This window comes from Mangifera indica, chromosome 4 (genome assembly GCF_011075055.1).
Source record: "Mangifera indica cultivar Alphonso chromosome 4, CATAS_Mindica_2.1, whole genome shotgun sequence".
NCBI classification, from domain to species: domain Eukaryota; kingdom Viridiplantae; phylum Streptophyta; class Magnoliopsida; order Sapindales; family Anacardiaceae; genus Mangifera; species Mangifera indica.
The window spans coordinates 15720646-15741925 of record NC_058140.1 but is presented as its reverse complement, the minus strand read 5'-3'; the positions used below and the strand labels follow the sequence as shown (position 1 = coordinate 15741925).

Sequence of the window (21280 nt, the reverse complement as noted above, 5' to 3'; positions counted from 1 at the left end):
CTACTTATTTATTAAATTTCTCTGTTATTGTTAAAGATAAAATTATCATTTGAAAATTTTATTTAAACTTATATTTTAATATTATTTTAAAATTTTAAAACATTTATTTGTACCCCTAATATAATATTTTTCATACCCACCCCCCAAAACCAAATTTAAGGTTTTAAACTCTGATTTTTTTCATTAAATCGCCCCCTAGATTTTAAGAAAATTTATGGCACCCCAATCTTCCTTTCTCTTTCTCTCCAATGATGACATAGTTAATCTCTCCCTCTTGCCTTGCCGGTTGCTCTCTCTTCCTACTCCAACTATCTTCATCTCTGACAAAAACTCATCGGATGAGTCTTCGTCTCCAACGAAGACAACCAAAGAGGGGAGGGAGAGAGAAGGTGAGAAGGAGAGAGCCGACAGATGGTCATCGGAGATCAGATTTGAAAATTGTGACAAAAAGAATGGGTAAAATTGAAATGTTTTAGAAAGTTGGGGTAGATGACTGAATGAAAAAAAATATGTGAGTTTAAAATCTTAAACTTTGAGAGAAATAATCAGTTTTTAAATCGGGAAAATATGAGGTTGGGGGGCAAAAAAAAATTTTAAAATTTTAATGTAATTCAAAATATGAGTTTAAATAAAATTTTTAAATGACGATTTTACTTCTGACCGTAACAGTAAAATTTAATAGATAGATAAATATTTAGATTTTTGATAGTTAATAGATAAAAAGTTGGGTTTGGGTGGAAAATAGTCTTTCAGACTTTTATTAATAATTTAAAATCACTTAATTACATAATGACATATAATATGTATACTCAGTGTTTTTAAAAGTGGATACATATAATTTTATTATTTTAAATTAAGAATAAAAGAGTAATTAATTATATGATAATATATATAAATGTGTATCAATTTATGTTATTCATATTATTAAAAATAAATGATTAACTTTTGATATATTATATTTTGTATTTGGAGATTCTTTTTTCAATTCACTACTTTTAATTAGCAAAAAGGGAATTTCCACTATTTCGAAAACTTTTGAAGAATTATTGTTATTATATTATTATTAATGTCATTAATTGTACTTTTTAATGTCCCTACATATAGGGAGATTAATGATAATTTTACAACTATAAGGATTTTATTGAAATTTTACCCTGCAAGGAACTGCTTTAAATAAAATTGTCAGTATTTCTTCATCGCTCACTCAACTCAAACAGTCTCACTACAAATCCTCTCTCTCCCAAACAATAAAAAATCTAAATTTCTGTAAGCAGATCACGAACACTTTTTCTCATCTCTCAATTTTCAGTTAAAGAAAAAAATCAATCTCCTTTGAATTCTCGAAGCTTAATCTTACGGAGCTGTATAATGATCGAAACTTGTTTTCTCTTCGTTTCCATTCACTTCCAGGTGAAGCTTCTTCTAGAATCTGTTTTCAACTTTTGATTTTTTTAATATTTGTTTCCTGGAGTTTTGAGTTTCGAAATGTTTGGAATCTGTTAGAGCTTTGTTTTGTTTAGGCTTAGATCTGATAAGGAAATTTTAGCTGTTCTTTGTGAAATTAATATTTATATTTTCGAATTTCGTTAGTTTTAAATAGTAAACTATTTGTTTATTTTTTGATTTTGAGGAAATAAAAAAATTGAGAAATATTTTAATATTTTTAATATAAGTGGATGTTCAGAAACTGTTTTTATTTATTTATTTTTTTCAAGTTTATGTTGATTTTTAGGATTTTACAGAAATTAATTTGAAAAATTTACTGTTTCCTTTGCTCTCAGAAGCAAAGATTGTGTGTACACTCTGGGCAGGAGACTTTTTCTTAATACATAGAATTATTAATTTTAAGGATTATATCCCAAAATATTACAAGTTACTTGTTCTGGAAAGAATTTTTTGACGTTGTAAACGAGCAAGTATCAACTGTATGTTAGTATTTGTTATGGAGGTTGCAAAAATTTGTGAAATTTGGGAGGTTTCTGAGGAAGTTGAACGGATATTGACTGATCTCTGAATTTTTCTGGGTAACTTTTACAACTAGTGAGTTTGTTTTATTTACCATAATTACCCTTTAGAATTTAAGGAAGTATTATAAATGGGTGAGAAAAGTGTGACAGAGCTGTTTTGGAAGCTAGTTTACTGCTGGTAAATAATCAACTAACTAATAAGCAGTTTCAATAGATTAGGTGTTGATTAGTTATTTAATGTAATTACCAGTTTTATCTTACTATTGTTAGACTTGCTGCCAACTCATTTATCAAAATAATTTTCCATCGATTATAGAATTCTTTATTTCTTACGTGTTTCTTAATCAAAATAATTTTCAACTCATTATTGTGTTTGATTTGTACTGGTTTTTATTGTGCAGCCATTCTTTGATTATCATACATTAGTTTAAAACTTTTGTATTTAAACCCTTTTTAGTTAACATGCAGAATTGCATTGCCAATCATCACTTAAAACAAGCTTTACTTTAAGCTTCCTGGAACTGTATGATACTCTTTTGTAATATCAATTACATTTTGGGGAGTCTGTCATATACATTTAAGAGAGTATTTGGGGAGGGTCAGTGTCAGTGCTTCATTGTTTCTTATTTTATTCAAGCTTCTTGATAAAATTCAATGTGGATGATTGGTCGTTTGACACTTCCTTTATCAGACCAAGTGTGTAAATGCTTTTATTTTATTTTTTTTCGTTTTTTCATGCATTATTTGTGTTTTTTTATTACTATAATAGGGCTATCCTCCTGGCACACATGTTGTATTTTGCCTTTTTATTTTCTGCCATTTGTGTTTTGTTTCTTCTTTCAATGAGTAATATATTTTTTGTATGAGATGTTACCCAAAGGAATGATTGTTTGTCTTTGTTTAATGATTACTATTGTAAAGACAATTTCTATGCTAAATTATTTTTGATATCCATATTTCTTATGCAGTCCCCCATCACTTAAGAATTTTTTTATTCCTTTTTAGGAAGATAGGTGTTTGGATAGAATGGAAGGCACAACCGCTAAAAATCAGGAGGGTAGCGAATACTAGTATCAGCATTAATTGCCAGTCATATTTATGGCATCTGCCAGCCTTGGTAATGGGGGAGTAGGCAGTTCTAGGTCTGTTAATGGCTTTAAGAGTTCATCAAGTTCAGTTGACTGGCTGGGGCGAGAAATGCTTGAAATGAGATTGCGGGACCAGGTGGACCACGATGAAGACAGAGTAAGGAGTGTGTTTCTTAAAGTTGTTTCTACTTCTTTCAAATCGTTTTTGTTTCTGTAGTATATATGATTGGATTGGCTGCCTTTCTTCAACTGTCTGTTATGCAAGTATCACTTTGCATAATGGTGGAAGTAATATGGTCTTCAAGGGCATTTTGCTGTATTAAATAATAATTTATTAATTTCTGCAAGTTACGACTTTACAGTTTTGCAACTATTTTCTTGTAGTTTTCAGTGTTCATGTCCCTATTTGTTGCAGGATAGTGAACTGGATATAATTGATGGTGTGGGTGCTGAAACTGGGCATGTGATAAGAACGACCATTGGTGGTCGAAATGGCAATTCTAAGCAGGTTTGAAGAGAATTTACAAATTTTATATCAAAATTTTCCTGTAACTGGTAAATCTCTTGTGTGTTTTGCAACGGATGTTTTCTTTGGTTTGACAGAAAATAAGTTATATCGCTGAACATGTCATTGGAACTGGTTCTTTTGGTGTTGTTTTTCAAGTAAGTAGAACTGCCATGTTTTATTCATTGTTTGCAATTTTGGCATTTACTTTCTTATGCAATCCATTTCACTAATTAAACTGAGCTGCTTTATGTAGGCAAAATGTAGAGAAACTGGAGAGGTTGTTGCCATCAAGAAGGTTCTGCAAGACAAGCGCTATAAGAATAGGGAGTTGCAAATTATGCAAATGTTGGACCATCCAAATATTGTTGCCCTTAAGCATTGTTTCTTCTCAACAACGGACAAGGAAGAGCTTTATTTGAATCTTGTACTTGAATATGTTCCTGAAACTGTTAACCGTATTGCAAGGAGCTACAGCAGAATAAACCAAAGAATGCCCTTAATATATGTTAAACTTTATACATATCAGGTACTTAGTAATTTGTTTTTTGTGGGGTGTACATTTATAAATGTAACAACTTCAATCTTACTTGGAACTCTATGAAAGATATTAATCGTTATTTTTTTCTAGTTTAAGCTATAAACATAGAAATTTTCAGTTGATTTTTCTCCCTATTTCTTCTTCTTTTATTTTTCGGTTTTGGTAAGTAATTCAAATCAAGGTTTTACAAACGTAACAGAGACTCGAACCTAAGCCTTCTCTTGGAAGTTCTAATGTTCCATAGGTTTTGCTAACCTCTGATTATTTCTCCCTATTTCTTCCTTTGGCTGCAGATCTGCAGGGCACTTGCTTATATACATAATTGCATTGGTATTTGTCACCGTGACATCAAGCCTCAGAACTTGCTGGTAAGATTTGCTTTGAAAGCTTGTGGATGTGTTTTTTTTTTTTTTTTTGGGGCATGAATCTCCACATTTGTACAACAGTATGGTTTTCATGCAAGTATGATATTTATTATTTAGAGTTCTTATATGATAAATATTACTTTGAGTTGTTAAATTTTCAGCTGAAATTATTGAAGTCAATAACTTAATGGACTTTAGTGCTCTCTAATCAACTTAAATTTAAACAATTGAGACATGTAGGCATTTAAGGTGCTTTCTTTAGGATCATATAATACATAAAAAAAATATTTGCTTGATGTTAGTTTATAGGAACTTCTGTACCAGAAACAATGGTATCTCCAATTATAGCCCCTTTGGGATGTAAATATATCTCTTCTCACCATCCCCATAGTGTATGAGACAAATGTATGCATTTTGATTAAGGTCTGCACCAGGAAATTAAGAACATAAATCCAGAATAAAAATATCCACTCCCTGACTGATAAACTATTCATACCAAATGGGTTATACCCATTTTTTAGCGTTTGGAAGTCTATGGAAAATTTCCCATTTCCATTCTATTATGCATGGAGTTTTTATATGGGTGTTCCATTTGATTTTACTTGATTAAATTCCAATCTGACAAATTCAGTCATTCATTTTAATGATGACAAGTGTATGCCTTGAGCATATTTCATTTGGGGTAACTCAGTTATATATTGCTATTTCCAGGTCAATCCACACACACATCAACTGAAACTTTGCGATTTTGGGAGTGCCAAAGTCCTGGTATATATATTAATTCCACACTATTCATTGATGCTCGCAATTTTCTTCTTTTTTTGAATTTGACTCATTCCCTTGTATCTTCAGGTGAAAGGAGAACCCAATGTTTCTTACATTTGCTCGAGATATTATCGTGCCCCAGAACTCATATTTGGTGCCACTGAGTATACAACTGCTATAGATATATGGTCCACGGGCTGTGTGATGGCTGAGTTGCTTCTTGGACAGGTGTGCGGTGCTCCACTTATAGACTTATAACCTTGTTTCTCACCTTTATTTATTATTTTATTTGCCAGTATTTAGGCTTACTCTTGACTGATGCAGCCTCTGTTTCCTGGTGAAAGTGGCGTGGACCAACTAGTTGAGATTATCAAGGTCATATTCTCAATTAACTCCTATATTTTGTGGCATTCCTTAGTTGATGCACAACAATCAAAACCATCCACTTTATTATACAAGTTTTCATGGCATAGCTATGATTTCTTTTTTAAAGATTCCGGACTACTTGTAATATGAAATCCAATTTGCATAGTGTAGCATAATCTGTAAAAGAGTTTCCAGTTTTGACCCATTTTACTGCTGAGTGTTGTGCCATGACATCCAAATTCCAAAAGATGAAACAAAATTAACACTCCAAATTTTGGGAACAGGAAAAGAAAACATTAGTGCCTAAGCCTGCAATTCATTGGCAGAATGATTTTCATCCCCATGTTGCATAGCCTGTCTGCTGAAAGCTTTTACAACAGACCCATTTTAAGGATTTTCGTGCTTGTGAATCGCACAGGTTTTAGGAACACCAACCAGGGAGGAGATAAAGTGCATGAATCCAAATTACACAGAATTTAAGTTCCCACAGATAAAACCTCATCCATGGCACAAGGTTTGTATTTTTCTTCTTACATCATTTTTGTGGGTATACTGTTATACAATTTTGAAATTGGCTATAGAAATTCCTTGTCTGGATTGAAATTTTTTTTTTTCAATTGGAAGCCTCAAGGGAACAGTCTGTGTATATAAGTGTAACTATGCTGTGGCTCCTGTAATTGGATCCAAGCAAATGATAGAGACACTTATTCTTTGGATATTGTTTGTATTTTGTGGTTAGCTTCTGTTTATAAACAGGCATGGTGAATGGAGATTTGATTTTATTCATGTTTTAGTATAAAAAAATAAAGGCCCAAAAGATCAGGGTTTGGGCACTGAGAAAAGATCTATTTGTCTAAGTTCTAAAAGAGAATTTGATCTTGATGGTGCTAGATGATGTAGATTTGTGATTTTGTTGTTTTGTGTGATACCCGACTCTTGGTATGACGATAGTCTAGTTTGGAATTATATGATGGTTGGTATGTGCGCATCATTAACACTGGTGCTACATATGCAGTGTTATGCTATTAAAAATGCTTTCAAAGAATGATATGAGCTCGCTGAATTGGTTTGTATTTTCTGTTAGCTCTTTTATAATTTTGGAAGAAATTGTATCAACAAGAAAAGAAAGAAAATTACAAAAGGTGAAAATGTAGTCACCAAATAAGTTAGCAACCAAAAGATTCAACTAACAACTCCAAAAGACTATCAAAACATTAGTCAACCACATCCCAATCATGCTTCACTGTTCTAATGTGGCTTCTTTCCATATATCAGCATCCTTTAAAATCCTTGCCTCTACTCTTTGTATTTTGCATTGATTTTTGATTAGTTCTGTTGTCAACAGAAAAATCTTTTGCATCTGATTTGTTCTGACATTATTCTAATCGGCCAGGTCTTCCAAAAACGTTTACCCCCGGAGGCAGTGGATCTCGTTTGTAGGTTTTTTCAGTACTCTCCCAATTTGCGATGTACTGCTGTAAGTTTCGTATTTCATGTGTTTAGCACCCGGTTTTTTTTTTTTTAATTATATAATGATGCCCTTTTTTTCTTTTATAAATTTTTCTGCAGCTGGCAGCCTGCATCCACCCTTTCTTTGATGAGTTGAGGGACCCAAATACTCGGCTTCCAAATGGCCGCCCTCTACCTCCCCTGTTTAACTTTAAGCCTCAGGGTAAGTTATACTCTATTTGCGATGTTAATTTCTTTTTTATGATGGTTTTTGTGATTTACAATAGAAAGATGTGACTTCATTGTGTATCTGTACTTGAGCCTTTTTGAGCTGTCATCACCAAATGTAAACACATTTGGATACTGTGAAACATATTTTTATTGCCATAATTCCTCACATTTACACTTATTCTGTTTTCTATCATCTTTTTCTGTGGCTTCCCATGCCTCTGACGTTTTCTCCAACCCACTTTGGCAGAGCTTTCAGGCATACCACCTGACGCCGTCAACCAACTCATTCCAGAGCATGCTCGTAAGCAGAACTTATTCATGGCTTTGCACTCTTAGCACAACTATTACGACTGTCCTCTTTGTTGCTTAAACATGCCATATATCGCCTCACTGCCATTTTTCTCATTGTTCTATTGAGGTATGTAAAAATCTGTCACCACCCTTCTCAATCTCAGTTCAGCCTCTGTTAGTTCAAGTTGAGTGTTCAAAAAATGGGTCTTTAGGACAATTGGAGGTTTTGAGTTTGTGTATTTGTGCTATGATGATTTGAAGACTACCATAACTTGTAATTTGTTAATTGTTATATGGGCGATTTTGGTGAGATGAAATATATGAGTATTTTTGAAAAAAAAAAAATCAATTTGTTGTGATTTTTCTTGGAGCTGGATTCCTCACCAAAATTGATTGATAATATTATTTGTCATTATTTTATCTTCGTCTTAGACAAAGATATTCCAAAGAAGATGATTTTGTTTTCGTTGAAGAAAATTGTTTTAATCGAAAGTATGAGTTTGATCGACAAAGAAAAATAACCCGGGTGAGAGGGTGAATGCAAATGGTTTCAAAACTTTAGTTTTTAAAATTATTCGGTTAAATAATGGTTTTAGTCTTGATTTTAATTGAAAATTTTAATAGAATTTTGTTAATGGTTATGATTTTAGATTTTGAGAAGTTAGAAGGTAGGACTATAATTACCCCTAACCTTGGATGGGAACAAGGCACTTGACCTTTTATAAATAGTGTAGACAAGCCCGTGAATGGTTAGTTGAATAGCAAAAATGCCAGGTTCAGTTGTGATCATGTACAATTTGCTAGTACCTCTCACAGAACTTTTTTCGATGGGTGCAAGAAACACAGTTTTAATCCAAGAAGAAAAGAATTGATGGTTCGTCAAATCAATGTGTATTTTCACCTTAAAATTAAGTCAATCTTATATAAATACGGTTCTATTATTTTTAATTCTAATAAAATTCACAATTCAATTATCAAAACTATAATCTATTTTATCAAATTCATCCTATAAATTTAAATCATTAATATTTAATAAAATATCCTTAAATATTGCATTAATATATAAAACATTTTTATAAATTTTTTTACATTGTAAAAAGAAACAAGTAAATTTATTTCCTAGTTTGTGAAAAATCACTTAAAAAATGCTACAAAGAGATTGTTCGAACCATAATTAGAAGGGGAGAGAAGATTGAAATTTTCTACTTTAGAACAATAGCTACGTGTTAAATTGTGATTGGCTCAAAAGAGCCGCTCCCGGTTTTGCGAAATAAGCTTAAACCCTACACAAGCAAGAGCATGTTCTGTTCGGTCTGATCTCCCTTCACTTCTCCTTAAAATCCATTAACTCAACTCAAACTGGCCATGGCTTCTTCAAGTTTCACCCTTTCTCCTCTGAAACTGCTCCACCACAACAGGAAATCTCATTTTCAAAATCGAAACCCTTTTGTTTCATTAAAGAGCAGCAAACACTCTTTCTCTTTGAAGCCCCACTTCAGTTTCACCTTTACTCAACGGTTTGTCTCTCAATCAAGGCCGTTCTTCAGTCCCCTCACGTGTTTTTGTCAGGAATCAGAGCCGTCTATTACTGTTGATGCAACTAGAAAACCTGGTAAGCCACTGGAATAGTTAGAATTTTCTGGGTTTTTAAAATCTTTTTAATTGATGGGTTGTGATTCTGTGGCTTTATAATCTTTGTTTTTTTGGCTTGGGTGAGTTCTTGTTTTGTAAAATTTATATCTTTAGCGATTTAATATGATACGTTATCCTATGTAAAGCTGGTAATGTTACCAGATGAGCGTTTCGATAACAAATAACGTGATATTTTGGTGAAATGTGAATGGTGGAAATCATGTTTTAAGTAGTGACATAAAATGTGATTGATAAAGGATAACATTTAGATGTTGTAATTGGTCTGGTAATAGAGTTGTAACACTACCTTTTAGCAATAAGAAGAGTGAATTTACACATTTATATTCATTTTTTACCAGTTGGAAATTATTGGGAAGGGGTTTGTTTGAATTTTGTGCCAAAAAAGTTTGATTCTCCTGTTTTTAGGATTGTCGAATTTGCAGGTCCCAAGTGGGTTGCATGATATGATTAACGAATATATGTTTGTTTTGGATGTTGAGAAGCATGGAGGATTATAAGCAAAGCAGTGAGTGTAACTGTTCTACAAAAGAAAAAAAAAACAGTGTTTGGCCATAACATGTTATTTTGTGCAATTTTTTCAATGAAAAGACATCAGATGAAAGATGGAATGATGTGTTCAAATGGATGATGTTGTTATTTAGTTATTTACTGTGGAGTAATTCTGATTTTTTTGAATGGTGCAGAGGAGAGGGTAATTGTTTTGGTTATTGGCGGAGGGGGTAGAGAGCATGCACTTTGTTCTGCTTTGAAGCGATCTAGCTCGTGTGATTCTGTATTTTGTGCACCTGGAAATGCAGGGATATCTAGCTCAGGGGATGCAACTTGTATCCCTGATCTTGATGTTTTTGACAGCAAAGCTGTAATTTCATTCTGCCAGAAATGGGGTGTGGGACTAGTTGTTGTTGGACCTGAGGCTCCTCTTGTTGCTGGTCTTTCTAATGATCTTGTAAAAGCTGGAATTCCTTCCTTTGGCCCTTCATCAGAAGCTGCTGCTTTGGAAGGTTCTAAGAACTTCATGAAGAATTTGTGTGACAAATACGGAATTCCTACTGCTAAGGTTTGTGTTTTATCTTTGGTCTTGATTAAAAAAGATAGTTATGATCAGACCAAGAAAGTGACCGTGATTGGTAATGAATGTACCATCTTGTTCCTACTTGCCCCCATTTTGTGGGCAAACTAAAAATCTTCAAGTTCATGGTACCTTTCCTTGCTCCTTCCTCTCACCAGAGAAGTTCCTTACTGATGTTTTGATTTGTTGCTGCAGTATAAAACATTTACAGACCCATCTGCTGCAAAGAAGTATATTCAAGAGCAAGGAGCACCTATTGTCGTTAAAGCAGATGGATTAGCTGCTGGAAAAGGAGTCATTGTTGCTATGACACTGGAGGAGGCATATGAAGCTGTTGATTCAATGCTCATTGAAAATGTTTTTGGTTCTGCTGGGTGTCGAATCATTATTGAAGAGTTTCTTGAAGGGGAAGAAGCATCCTTTTTTGCCCTTGTGGATGGAGAGAATGCCATACCTCTAGAATCTGCTCAGGACCATAAAAGAGTTGGTGATGGTGATATGGGGCCAAACACTGGTGGGATGGGGGCATACTCTCCAGCACCTATCTTGACAAAAGAACTTCAGTCTGTGGTCATGGAATCTATAATTCTCCCTACCGTGAAGGGAATGTCAGCAGAGGGCTGTAAGTTTGTTGGTGTCTTGTATGCTGGGCTCATGATTGAGAAGAAGTCTGGCTTACCTAAGCTAATTGAGTATAATGTGCGATTCGGAGATCCAGAGTGCCAGGTTAGTTAGAAATTCTCTTAACATGATCTCACTTATAATTTAGATATTGATTCAAATAGAAGTTTATTTCTTGTAGAGTTGTTCATGTCATCAGCTCATGCATATAGGTTGGTAGTGAGATTTCAATGTAGGTGATTTGTTGTAATGGTGGAACAAGGTAGTGAGAGAGAGAGTTCTACCGACCTATGAGATGTCATAATGTTTTCTTGTACCATAGGTTTTCTGTGTTTGTGCTATAAGGGGCAACTGACCATGTTTTGGGTGAATGTTCAGTTTATGTTATGGATTGCATAAATGATGATATAGTTTGGTATTGATTTCTTTTAACCATGTCTTATATCCCCAATAATGTTGTCACAGGTATTGATGGTGCGCTTGGAGTCTGATCTGGCACAAGTTCTGCTTGCAGCATGTAGGGGAGAGCTAACTGGTGTGGCACTGAACTGGTCTCCAGGCTCTGCCATGGTGGTCGTAATGGCAAGCAAGGGTTACCCAGGATCCTATGAGAAAGGCACTGTCATACGAAATCTTGAAGAGGCAGAACAAGTTGCTCCATCTGTCAAGATATTCCATGCAGGAACTGCACTTGACTCTGATGGCAACTTCATTGCCACTGGAGGCCGTGTTCTCGGGGTTACTGCAAAGGGGAAAGATCTTGAAGAAGCACGAGATCAAGCTTATCAGGCTGTAGAGGAAATTAACTGGCCAGGAGGGTTCTACCGGCGAGATATCGGATGGAGAGCACTTCCCCAAAAACAATTTGCCTCACAAGGGTAAATTTTTGTCCAGAAACTAGGGGTGGCTCATTTGAGAACACACATATCATTCAATGTTAACTGTTGAAAATGGCTTATAGAGTTATCAAAATAATGTATTAAAAAAGTGTTTCTGAGTTGAGCGAAATTCAGTTACCTGAGAAACTTCAGCTTTGTTCTACTTAGATTAAAGATTCAAACAAAGAAACTCCTAAACCTGCTATACTAATTCAATACACAGAATCTGCAAGATTCACTATGTAAGGGTTGCAACGTTTACTCTTGGCAACCATGTTAATTTTCTCCCATTCATTTGTGTTGGTATAACCGTGAGCAGTTTTCGTTTGTTTATGGGGTTTTTATGACTTGGAAGCAGGTCATGTTGAATAGCTTCTTCTGGTTCTTTGTAAGCTTCTAGCGGATCTCGACCATCACATCCATGTGGCCTTGAACCATTAATTAGCTAAAGTGGTGTAGCAAATGTAATCTCTCAACTGTGGGCTTGAGTCAGATGATATAAGAGGTGGTCTTCTTCTTACGTTCAGATATTGACTTCTGAATAAGAATTCAAAACTTCGGTTAATTTAAATGACAAATCAAATAAAACGGACAGTTAACAAAAAAATCTCTAAAATAAAGGAACTAACTATTTTCTATTAATATTTGAATCCATTTTCAGCAATGTGGTCAACTTTGTTCAAAACACCCTCTCTATATTTTAATTATCCGACAAAAAATGTACATAAATTAAGGAACTCAGCCCGGCCCATTACTGCCGAGAATAGACTAAGCTACCGAATTCCCTCGATCCTTCCGTCCACAAATCCAATCCAACGCTCTAAAAACCCCCAGTCTATCTACCCGAAAGTAAGACCCCAACCGTAGCCGGGCAGCCACACCCACAAAGCCCCAGATATTTCCAAAACCTTGCCACGTGTCACCACCTACCCCTCATTCTCTCTCTCCCTAAACCCTTCGCAACATTTATCTTCTTTTTCAGCCCTCAACCCTGTTCAACCCGTCTCCAATTCGCTCGAAACTCTTACTCTAACTCAACAAAACCCTTCTCTTTGACACCCAGAGGCAAAAAATCATGGCTTGTTCATCCGCAGCTCAGATCCACTTTCTGGGTAATCTGTCTTACGGTTCAAGAGCGAAACGAAACGTTGAGTACAAGTCTTCGGGAGCTAGGACTGTGTTTCTGGGTCAAAGGGTTGGGAGAACGGGTTTGGGGTTTCAAAACGCCGCGTTTTTGAAGGTGAATAATAAGAGTAGAAGGGGGGTTAATGTGGGGCCCGTGAAGGTTGTGAATGAGAAGGTGGTGGGAATTGATTTGGGGACGACGAACTCGGCCGTGGCGGCGATGGAGGGAGGGAAGCCGACGATAGTGACGAATGCGGAGGGGCAGAGGACGACGCCGTCGGTGGTGGCGTACACGAAGAATGGGGATAGGTTGGTGGGGCAAATTGCCAAGCGCCAGGCGGTCGTGAACCCCGAGAATACGTTCTTTTCGGTGAAGAGGTTTATTGGGAGGAAGATGTCGGAGGTGGATGAGGAGTCGAAGCAGGTGAGTTATAAGGTGGTCAGAGATGAGAATGGGAATGTGAAGTTGGATTGTCCGGCTATTGGGAAGCAGTTTGCTGCTGAGGAGATTTCAGCTCAGGTATAACGATGGTGTTTCTGGAAGTTTTGAGTTTTTTGGGGTTCTTTTTGGTTTTCTGAATTTGTGTGATTTTTAGTAATGTTAGGGGTGCGTGTGGTGAAAGTTTGGATTTTGAGGTGTTGAATTATACTTTTTTTATTAATGAACTGGGATGCATTTGATTTGTTTTGGCGGTGGGTTCGGTAAAAGTTTTAAATTTGGGGTGTGTGGAGTGTGGAAATTTGAAGATTATGTTTTTGTATGGGTTTCTGCAATGTTGGCGATGAGTTTTGGGAAATTTTGAAAGGGGTTGTAACTTTTTTTTCCTTTTATGTTGGCTTTGATTTGATTCAGTTGTGGTGAATTGAAATTTTCGATGGTTGGATTGTTTGGGTGTGATGGATCGTTAAAGTTGATGTTTGTTTTCTGTGGTCTTGGTTCAATTTGGTTGTGGTGTGTAAGATTTTGAGGTCTTTTTCTGGGTTTGTTTTTCTGAGAAAATGTTGTGAAAATGAATATGGTGTTTATTTATCATTATATTCATTGTTTTCATTATACCCGGAAAACCTTTTTTGAATATGGTGTTTGTTTACCAGGCCTGCAGAATCATTGTTAAATCTTAGGTATTTTATAGTTGTCTGATGTTTTGAGGAGTTGACGCTGAGTGTTTGGGTACATCAATGATGTGGTAGTTTAATGTTGGTCTCATTTTAGCTGGCGATAAGTTCTGCCCTTCACTAAAAGCCATTGGAAAATGGTAGATGGTTTTCATGTATTGCAGCTTAGTTAATTTGGTTTGGTTCATGGTTTTGTGGTGCAATGGTTTTGTATTTCCTTTTATGGTTGTACTAAATTATCTACTATTACCATAATCAGAATATTGTCTGATAATCAGTTTATCTTGTCTTTTTAATATAGGTTTTGAGGAAGCTTGTAGATGATGCATCAAAGTTTTTGAATGACAAAGTAGCTAAAGCTGTGGTAACTGTGCCTGCATACTTCAATGATTCCCAGAGAACAGCAACCAAAGATGCTGGTCGCATTGCAGGCTTAGAAGTTCTTCGTATCATCAATGAGCCTACTGCTGCTTCTTTGGCATACGGATTTGAGAAGAAAAACAATGAGACCATCTTAGTTTTTGACCTTGGTGGTGGTACCTTTGATGTTTCAGGTACTTTTGCAGACGTTAATTGGGTTTTTATTGTCTTTTGTGGCTAGCCAAGTGAAAGTTTTATTGTATTTGAATGGGGAGATTTAGTAAGGCTTGAATATTTCAATTTTGGCTTATCCAATATCTTTGATTGCAGTACTTGAGGTTGGTGATGGAGTGTTTGAAGTACTCTCTACTTCAGGAGATACACATTTGGGTGGTGATGACTTTGACAAGGTTGCTATTTTCACACTTAGTCACACATGATTTCCTGGTTTGTTTGAGTGCTTATAAACTGACAATTAATTGAAATTCTATGTAGAGGATTGTTGATTGGCTTGCTGCTGACTTCAAGAGAGATGAAGGCATTGATCTTTTGAAAGACAAACAAGCTCTTCAGAGGCTAACAGAAACTGCGGAGAAAGCGAAGATGGAGCTGTCATCCTTGACTCAGACAAACATCAGGTATATTGTTTATATGTGTGTCTTTCTATTGTGTGCACACACCTGCATATTCCTCGCACTGGCTTTTTTTGTACTAATTAATTTCTTTTTTTTTTTTCCCAGCTTGCCTTTTATTACGGCAACTGCAGATGGACCTAAACACATTGAGACCACCCTCACCAGGGCCAAGTTTGAGGAATTGTGTTCAGATCTGCTTGACAGGTTCCTAATATTTGATTAAATACTGCTCATCTCTATATGTGGAAATGTGTTTTGATAAGACTATTTTATTGGAATGAATGGGTCTAATTATGAAGTTCCCATCAGTGGTTAGATGCTTATCTCTTGTAGTTATTTCTAGTTCATCACCATTTGGCTGCAAGTCTTTTTTTTTTTTTTTTTTTTTTGTGATCTCATCTATACAATTTATCTTTTGTAGGCTCAAGAGACCAGTTGAAACTGCTTTGAAGGATGCAAAACTTTCATTCAAAGATTTAGATGAGGTGATCCTTGTTGGTGGATCAACACGTATCCCAGCTGTTCAGGGGCTTGTAAAGAAGATGACAGGAAAGGATCCCAATGTTACTGTGAACCCTGATGAAGTTGTTGCCTTGGGGGCTGCAGTTCAGGTTGGTTCAACCTTACTGAAATATTTCATATTCTTAGCTTCGTCAATGTTGGGTGCAGTAAACTTTAGATGATTCTAATTTTCTCTTCAACGACATATGACTAGAACCTGTGGATACATTGTGGTTTCACTATTCTCTTACATTCCAGATCCATAATATGACAATTTTTATTTTCTCTTAATATTCTAGGCTGGTGTTCTATCTGGGGATGTAAGCGACATTGTGCTTTTGGATGTGACACCACTGTCTCTTGGTTTGGAGACGCTTGGTGGTGTTATGACAAAGATCATACCAAGAAACACTACTCTTCCTACTTCCAAATCAGAAGTGTTCTCAACTGCTGCAGATGGACAAACCAGTGTTGAGATTAATGTGCTTCAAGGTGAAAGAGAGTTTGTTAGGGACAATAAATCTCTTGGCAGCTTCCGTCTAGATGGCATCCCACCAGCACCTCGTGGGGTTCCCCAAATTGAAGTCAAATTTGATATTGATGCCAATGGTATTCTCTCTGTCGCTGCTGTTGACAAAGGTACTGGAAAGAAGCAAGACATCACTATTACAGGTGCTAGCACCTTGCCGAGTGATGAGGTGAGTATGATTCTCATAATTTATAGCAAATGAAATATTTAAAGTTGGAATTACCCTGTTCTTGGTAGAATGAGTGCTGAAGGAATTTTTGGACCATAAAATGCAGGTTGAGAGAATGGTTAGCGAAGCTGAGAGGTTTGCCGCAGAGGATAAGGAGAAGAGAGACGCCATAGACACAAAGAATCAGGCAGATTCCGTTATCTACCAGACAGAGAAACAGCTAAAGGAGCTTGGAGACAAGGTTCCCGGCCCTGTCAAAGAGAAGGTTGAGGCAAAATTGCAAGAGCTAAAGGATGCAGTTGCAGGCGGCGCTACCCAAGGAATAAAAGATGCCATGGCTGCACTTAATCAAGAAGTCATGCAAATTGGCCAGTCCCTCTACAATCAACCAGGTGCAGGAGGAGCTCCTCCTGGGGCTGGACCTGCTCCTGGGGCTGAAGCCGGTAGTTCAGATTCATCAAACAAGGGACCTGACGGTGATGTGATTGATGCCGATTTCACTGACAGCAAGTGAGAAAATTAGCCACTCTAATTGGAAATGTGTATAAGAAAATGTTTTGCAGTGATGTCATTTTTGTTGCATGGGGAACGGATTTGGAATTTGTTTCTAGGAATATATAGAGGATGAAACGCTGAATAGGTACCCATGGTAGTATAATTGGGCACATGAAATGCTCTTGCTGTTTGTTTAGATTCATAATGGTAATAATGGATTCTTCATGAAAATATTTTGCATGCATCATTCCCTTATTCTCTCGCTGTCTTCAACAGCTCTTTACAAGTCAAAACCTTTGGTTTACTCGTAATTTGGAATAAATTTGAGACGAACTTTTATAAAATTTCTAAACATGCCAAAAAAATCTGATGATTCCCTGCTTATACGCTCTTTTTGATAATGCAAATTATCATCTTATATGGAACATATTTTAGTTTTTTAGCTTAAATTGAAATGAACTTGTGAATAGATTGCCCTGTCTTTTCATGGTAAAATACACAGTTTCATTTACTCCTGCAAAATTTCATATAGAAAATAGATTCTGATCCCGCTACTACAACCTACTAAATCCTGCAAAACAAGGAGTTCAACAGTAAACATGAATTAATGGACCACCAATAAACAAGGAATGAATTTAGTCAAAATCCTATATCTCTCCGAGGAATTTCATTTTGTATTACAGTGTGTATATAAATAAAATTTACGGACGATCGAAATCCATTGAGCCTATTGAATGGACAAAGCAAAGCAGCCATTTATACCACAGCGAAAAACATTCACAGAGAAAGAATCTGAAAATATTGAACAAAGAAAAGGCAGTACTCATCCTATCTTCATCCATCGATTTGCTAATTAATCTGATCCATATTATCAACTAATGTCTTTTATTCATTTACTCTTCCCTTCTTTGGACTAAGTGGAACACTACCTGCTCTCTGAGGCCTCCTAATTCCATAAGCTGCTGCCTCATCAATTCCATACTTACTATAACTCCCAATTCCTAAAAGACTTCTACTTGTTGAGCTGCTTCTTGCGAAGAATGGCTGTTGCCCATGCCCCACCGGCGGTGGCCTCTGGAAGTCGGCCTGCGTCAACGACACATTCGGCGGCCTGTGAACCTGGTAACCGTGCACGTATGACGCCTGCTGCTGTTGCTGTGGCTGATGCTGAGGGTTCGCGTGAAAATGATATGGAAGTTGGTGGCAATGGTGGCTGCACCCGCCATGGAAACCGCTGCCGCTGACACTGCCGCCGCCCAAACTACACAGACTCGGCGAGCTTTTAACCTTGTGCATAGGAAGCCTACTGCTCTGGTACCCTTCCATTTTCATCGTGAGATCAGAAGGGAAAGAATCAACAGCAATGCCCTCCGGGGAGGTGGATTTTGGAGACGAACACGCTGAGGAAATGCTGAAGATTGAACGAGTGGCTTTTATAGGAGGGAGTTTCCATTGACCGGTTGTACGGACAATGCCATTGATGGCATCGATGTAGCGTTGGTCGATAGCTTGGGGATCAATGGAACCAGTTTGGCTTTCGATTATAACAGGATTTGAAGGGAAGAGAAAGGTTCTCAGCTTGGGATTGCCTTCTGTATCTTGATGACGATCGTATTCCTCCAGCATGTGCCTCAAATCTTCATCAGTTCGGACGGATACAAGGGATTCGAGATCCTCAGGAATCAGCTGGTATTTCAAAACAATTTCTCCTTCAACCATTGTGCCAATCTTCTTCATTAGCTCTGCAATTTCATAATCTAAATCAGGCCTTAAAACCATCCAACAATAAATTCAATTGCCCTTTATACTTTCTTCCAACTCGAGCTTGAATTTCTCCAACCAAATTTAACTCCATCATTTTCAACCATTCACTATTTCACAATTGATTCAATTGATTAAAGTTCACAAGATATATATAAAGAATCTAAATATTTACCGGAGAAATTGATTTCACGAGGCACAGCAACGACACGTGTCTCGCCACCCACGTACCTGAGGCTACCATCAACGGCTCTGGGCAATATTTTCCCGCCATAGCTACACAAAAACTTCACCCTGTTCTTCGGAGAAGACAAAGGCGTCAACAAGGTTTCATCAGCGGCACCACTGCCAGCCCCACCACCACCACCGTCACTGGCCATATATGGATAGACCAAATTTCCTATACAAAAAAGAGTCGGAGTGGTTGAATGTAATAATTGGAAAATAATAGAATGGTTGAATGTGAAGAAAAGGATGAGATAATTAGCCGGGAAGAGCTAAAAATAACAAAGGGAAAAGGGGAGACCACAGGTTGGTGTGTGTTCATGCAACAAAATTTTCGATTTTGTTTTTTCTGTTTTATCTTCTTTATTTTTCATGGAATTTTGAAGATTCAGAGTCAAGACACCTGTGCCGATTTTTGTTGCGGATTTTTGGGCCGATATATTGTGGATATTTGAGAAATATTCATTTACTAATTTATCCTTTTAAGGGAAGATATATCGGCTAAAGTTTTTACTAGATTATGTTTACCGTTAACATGAACCTTCACGACATTTTCTGGTGAGAACTTCAGTCTTAAGACCATCAGTTTCATGGATTTAAATGGATATAATTTTGGCCCATAGACTTATTCCCCCCAAGTGTTAGCTGTCCACTCAAACATTTATTCAGTAATTTTTAAAACTCTAAATATTTATTTATTTATTAAATTTTATTATTATTAATAAAATAATTATTTAGTAAAAATATTAAAAAATTATTATATATATTTTTAATTTAAAAATCTAATAAATTTTTTCTATCTAAAGTTTGTAAAATAAATATTTTTTCCATTAAGATTTTTTTAGCTCTATTATCGATGGTCAGAGACCATGATAACAGTATTCTCTCTCCATCTTATCTCATTCTCGACTATCTCTGACCAATAAAAGCTCCCCTCTCTATCGTGATGAAGACAATGATTTATCTTTGTTAAAGACAAAAATGAATTATTGTCTTTATCGGTTAAAGATGGAAAGAGAAGTTAGGAGGGAGAGAAAATGTCATCGTTCTCATCTCTAACTATTAACAATATAATTGAAAAAATCTTAAGGGGAGATGTTTATTTTTAAAATTTGAAGTGAGAAGAATTTATTCGACTTTTAAATCTGAGAAAAAATATGATAAATTTTTAATTTTTAAAATTTTTTATGAAATAATAATTACACTGGATACAAGTGAAATTTAATAAATAAATAAATTTTTAGAAATTAACGTATATAAGATTGGGCTTAATCTTGGGTGTGAATAAGTCTTTTGCCTATAATTTTTCATTACATTATATTATTTTTATATTCATGCTAAAAACTGGCAGATTTCTGTAACAGCACATTATACATGGAAGATACCGGAAAAAGAAAAAAATTGTCACGTGTCAATATAGAAAGACGTCTGATTTCTTATTCCACATATAGAGAGATTACAACGCATGCTATAGAAGACGAAACACATGATGAAAAGGTGAGACAAGCAAAGAATCATTACAACCGTTGGATCAAATCAAACACACACCATAATTGACAAAATACAACCAATTATTTAGGTGGTTTTCTGTTGATTGGTAAAGTCAATTCGTTATGGATAATTTCATACTTAGAAAAGGTGATAAGAAATGGCTTTAATCGGAAAGACTCCATAATTCCCATTAAATAAAAAGAATAAATGTAACAATTTTGACCTTAGCGTAGGGCCGCCATTCAATGTTTGACTCATCCAAAGCCTTCATATTGGCATCTATAATCCTCACTTTTTACATGTTATATGGTCATGCAATGAACCATACAGAATAATTTGAAAAGTAGAAGGAATAATAATAAGTCGAAGACGAATAATATTTCTCTTTTCTTATTAAAACTTAGGATAAATAATAGTCAAATTTTCTAGTTAGACTCCCATGTTTACCTTATTTTATTTAATTTCAATTTTTTTTTTTATCTTCAATTCATTGAATTGGTACTTTTTCTTTTATTGTAAGACATCATCAATTATGATAAATAGAAAATAGTGGTCATCATCGGCGATATTCTTATCATTGAAGAGATAAAAATTTTAAAGAAACGTTTAATTTGAATAATATTTTATTACCAAAATCGAAAAATTACCTTAAATAGAGATTACTTAGAAGATTACTGAGTATAAATAATTATTATATTTGATAAAATTTGATAGGTATAAATAATTATTGTGTTTGGTTAAAGATAATAAAAGATTACTAATAAATTATTTTACTTAAATGTCCTTAAATATAATTATTTTAAAATATTTTTATCTTATTTGTCATATTAATTAAAAATAAATTTATTTTATTTTAAAAAATTAATAAATAATAATATAATTATAATAAAATCAAAATTATCTTGGTAATATTTAAATACCTAAAGTGAATGTGGTAATTAGGTTACCACCTATATTATTTGTCACGTTAGCATTAGTAATATAATTATTGTAATATTTAAATACTGAAACCAAACGCCCCCTCAGAGTTTGTAAAGATGAAATATTATATTTTCAAATTTGAGACACTAAATTAAAATATTAT

General features: G+C 35.3%; 4 protein-coding genes across 7 annotated transcripts; 3 read left to right on the top strand and 1 right to left on the bottom strand.

Moving 5' to 3' along the window:
• Positions 1 to 1170: 1170 nt before the first annotated feature.
• On the top strand, positions 1171 to 7927 carry LOC123214222 (shaggy-related protein kinase kappa). 3 transcript variants are annotated; one of them, XM_044633999.1, is made up of 13 exons: positions 1171 to 1410; positions 2973 to 3212; positions 3471 to 3563; positions 3659 to 3718; positions 3817 to 4089; positions 4395 to 4469; positions 5178 to 5234; positions 5319 to 5459; positions 5556 to 5606; positions 6016 to 6111; positions 6991 to 7074; positions 7167 to 7269; positions 7525 to 7927. In XM_044633999.1, exons 2-13 carry the CDS (start codon positions 3066 to 3068, stop codon positions 7611 to 7613), a joined length of 1269 nt encoding a protein of 422 aa, XP_044489934.1. In that variant the 5' UTR covers positions 1171 to 1410; positions 2973 to 3065; the 3' UTR covers positions 7614 to 7927. The 3 variants fall into 3 exon arrangements, with proteins under 3 accessions (XP_044489934.1, XP_044489936.1, XP_044489935.1); XM_044634000.1 differs by having other exon boundaries at positions 1195 to 1410; positions 2981 to 3212; XM_044634001.1 differs by lacking the exon at positions 5178 to 5234.
• Positions 7928 to 8862: 935 nt separating this feature from the next.
• LOC123214220 (phosphoribosylamine--glycine ligase) lies at positions 8863 to 12030 on the top strand. The gene is made up of 4 exons (XM_044633998.1): positions 8863 to 9180; positions 9905 to 10278; positions 10486 to 11016; positions 11377 to 12030. The coding sequence occupies exons 1-4, from the start codon at positions 8934 to 8936 to the stop codon at positions 11791 to 11793; spliced, it is 1569 nt and encodes a 522-aa protein (XP_044489933.1). The 5' UTR covers positions 8863 to 8933; the 3' UTR covers positions 11794 to 12030.
• Positions 12031 to 12660: 630 nt separating this feature from the next.
• Positions 12661 to 16950, top strand: LOC123214219 (stromal 70 kDa heat shock-related protein, chloroplastic). Its single transcript, XM_044633997.1, has 8 exons — positions 12661 to 13434; positions 14332 to 14584; positions 14721 to 14800; positions 14886 to 15028; positions 15131 to 15229; positions 15447 to 15636; positions 15826 to 16224; positions 16331 to 16950. The coding sequence occupies exons 1-8, from the start codon at positions 12865 to 12867 to the stop codon at positions 16736 to 16738; spliced, it is 2142 nt and encodes a 713-aa protein (XP_044489932.1). The 5' UTR covers positions 12661 to 12864; the 3' UTR covers positions 16739 to 16950.
• Positions 16951 to 17384: 434 nt separating this feature from the next.
• LOC123213559 lies at positions 17385 to 19084 on the bottom strand. Of its 2 annotated transcripts, none has more exons than XM_044633018.1 (2): positions 18656 to 19084; positions 17385 to 18461 (listed from the first exon to the last, which is right to left on the bottom strand). In XM_044633018.1, the coding sequence occupies exons 1-2, from the start codon at positions 18858 to 18860 to the stop codon at positions 17605 to 17607; spliced, it is 1062 nt and encodes a 353-aa protein (XP_044488953.1). In that variant the 5' UTR covers positions 18861 to 19084; the 3' UTR covers positions 17385 to 17604. The 2 variants fall into 2 exon arrangements, with proteins under 2 accessions (XP_044488953.1, XP_044488954.1); XM_044633019.1 differs by having other exon boundaries at positions 18712 to 19084.
• Positions 19085 to 21280: the final 2196 nt, after the last annotated feature.

What these genes read in the sequence shown, in the direction of transcription:
- LOC123214219 (XM_044633997.1), top strand. Translation starts at nt 12,865, where the DNA reads ATGGCTTGTTCATCCGCAGCTCAGATCCACTTTCTGGGTAATCTGTCT. An exon ending in CTGAGGAGATTTCAGCTCAG is followed by an intron (nt 13,435 to 14,331) that starts GTATAACGATGG and finishes TTTTTAATATAG; the next exon opens with GTTTTGAGGAAGCTTGTAGA. An exon ending in GCACCTTGCCGAGTGATGAG is followed by an intron (nt 16,225 to 16,330) that starts GTGAGTATGATT and finishes CATAAAATGCAG; the next exon opens with GTTGAGAGAATGGTTAGCGA.
- LOC123213559 (XM_044633018.1), bottom strand. Translation starts at nt 18,860, where the DNA reads ATGGCCAGTGACGGTGGTGGTGGTGGGGCTGGCAGTGGTGCCGCTGAT. An exon ending in TCGTGAAATCAATTTCTCCG is followed by an intron (nt 18,462 to 18,655) that starts GTAAATATTTAG and finishes ATGAAATTGCAG; the next exon opens with AGCTAATGAAGAAGATTGGC.
- LOC123214220 (XM_044633998.1), top strand. Translation starts at nt 8,934, where the DNA reads ATGGCTTCTTCAAGTTTCACCCTTTCTCCTCTGAAACTGCTCCACCAC. An exon ending in TGATGCAACTAGAAAACCTG is followed by an intron (nt 9,181 to 9,904) that starts GTAAGCCACTGG and finishes TGAATGGTGCAG; the next exon opens with AGGAGAGGGTAATTGTTTTG. An exon ending in TCGGAGATCCAGAGTGCCAG is followed by an intron (nt 11,017 to 11,376) that starts GTTAGTTAGAAA and finishes ATGTTGTCACAG; the next exon opens with GTATTGATGGTGCGCTTGGA.
- LOC123214222 (XM_044633999.1), top strand. Translation starts at nt 3,066, where the DNA reads ATGGCATCTGCCAGCCTTGGTAATGGGGGAGTAGGCAGTTCTAGGTCT. An exon ending in AACCTCATCCATGGCACAAG is followed by an intron (nt 6,112 to 6,990) that starts GTTTGTATTTTT and finishes CTAATCGGCCAG; the next exon opens with GTCTTCCAAAAACGTTTACC. An exon ending in GTTTAACTTTAAGCCTCAGG is followed by an intron (nt 7,270 to 7,524) that starts GTAAGTTATACT and finishes CCACTTTGGCAG; the next exon opens with AGCTTTCAGGCATACCACCT.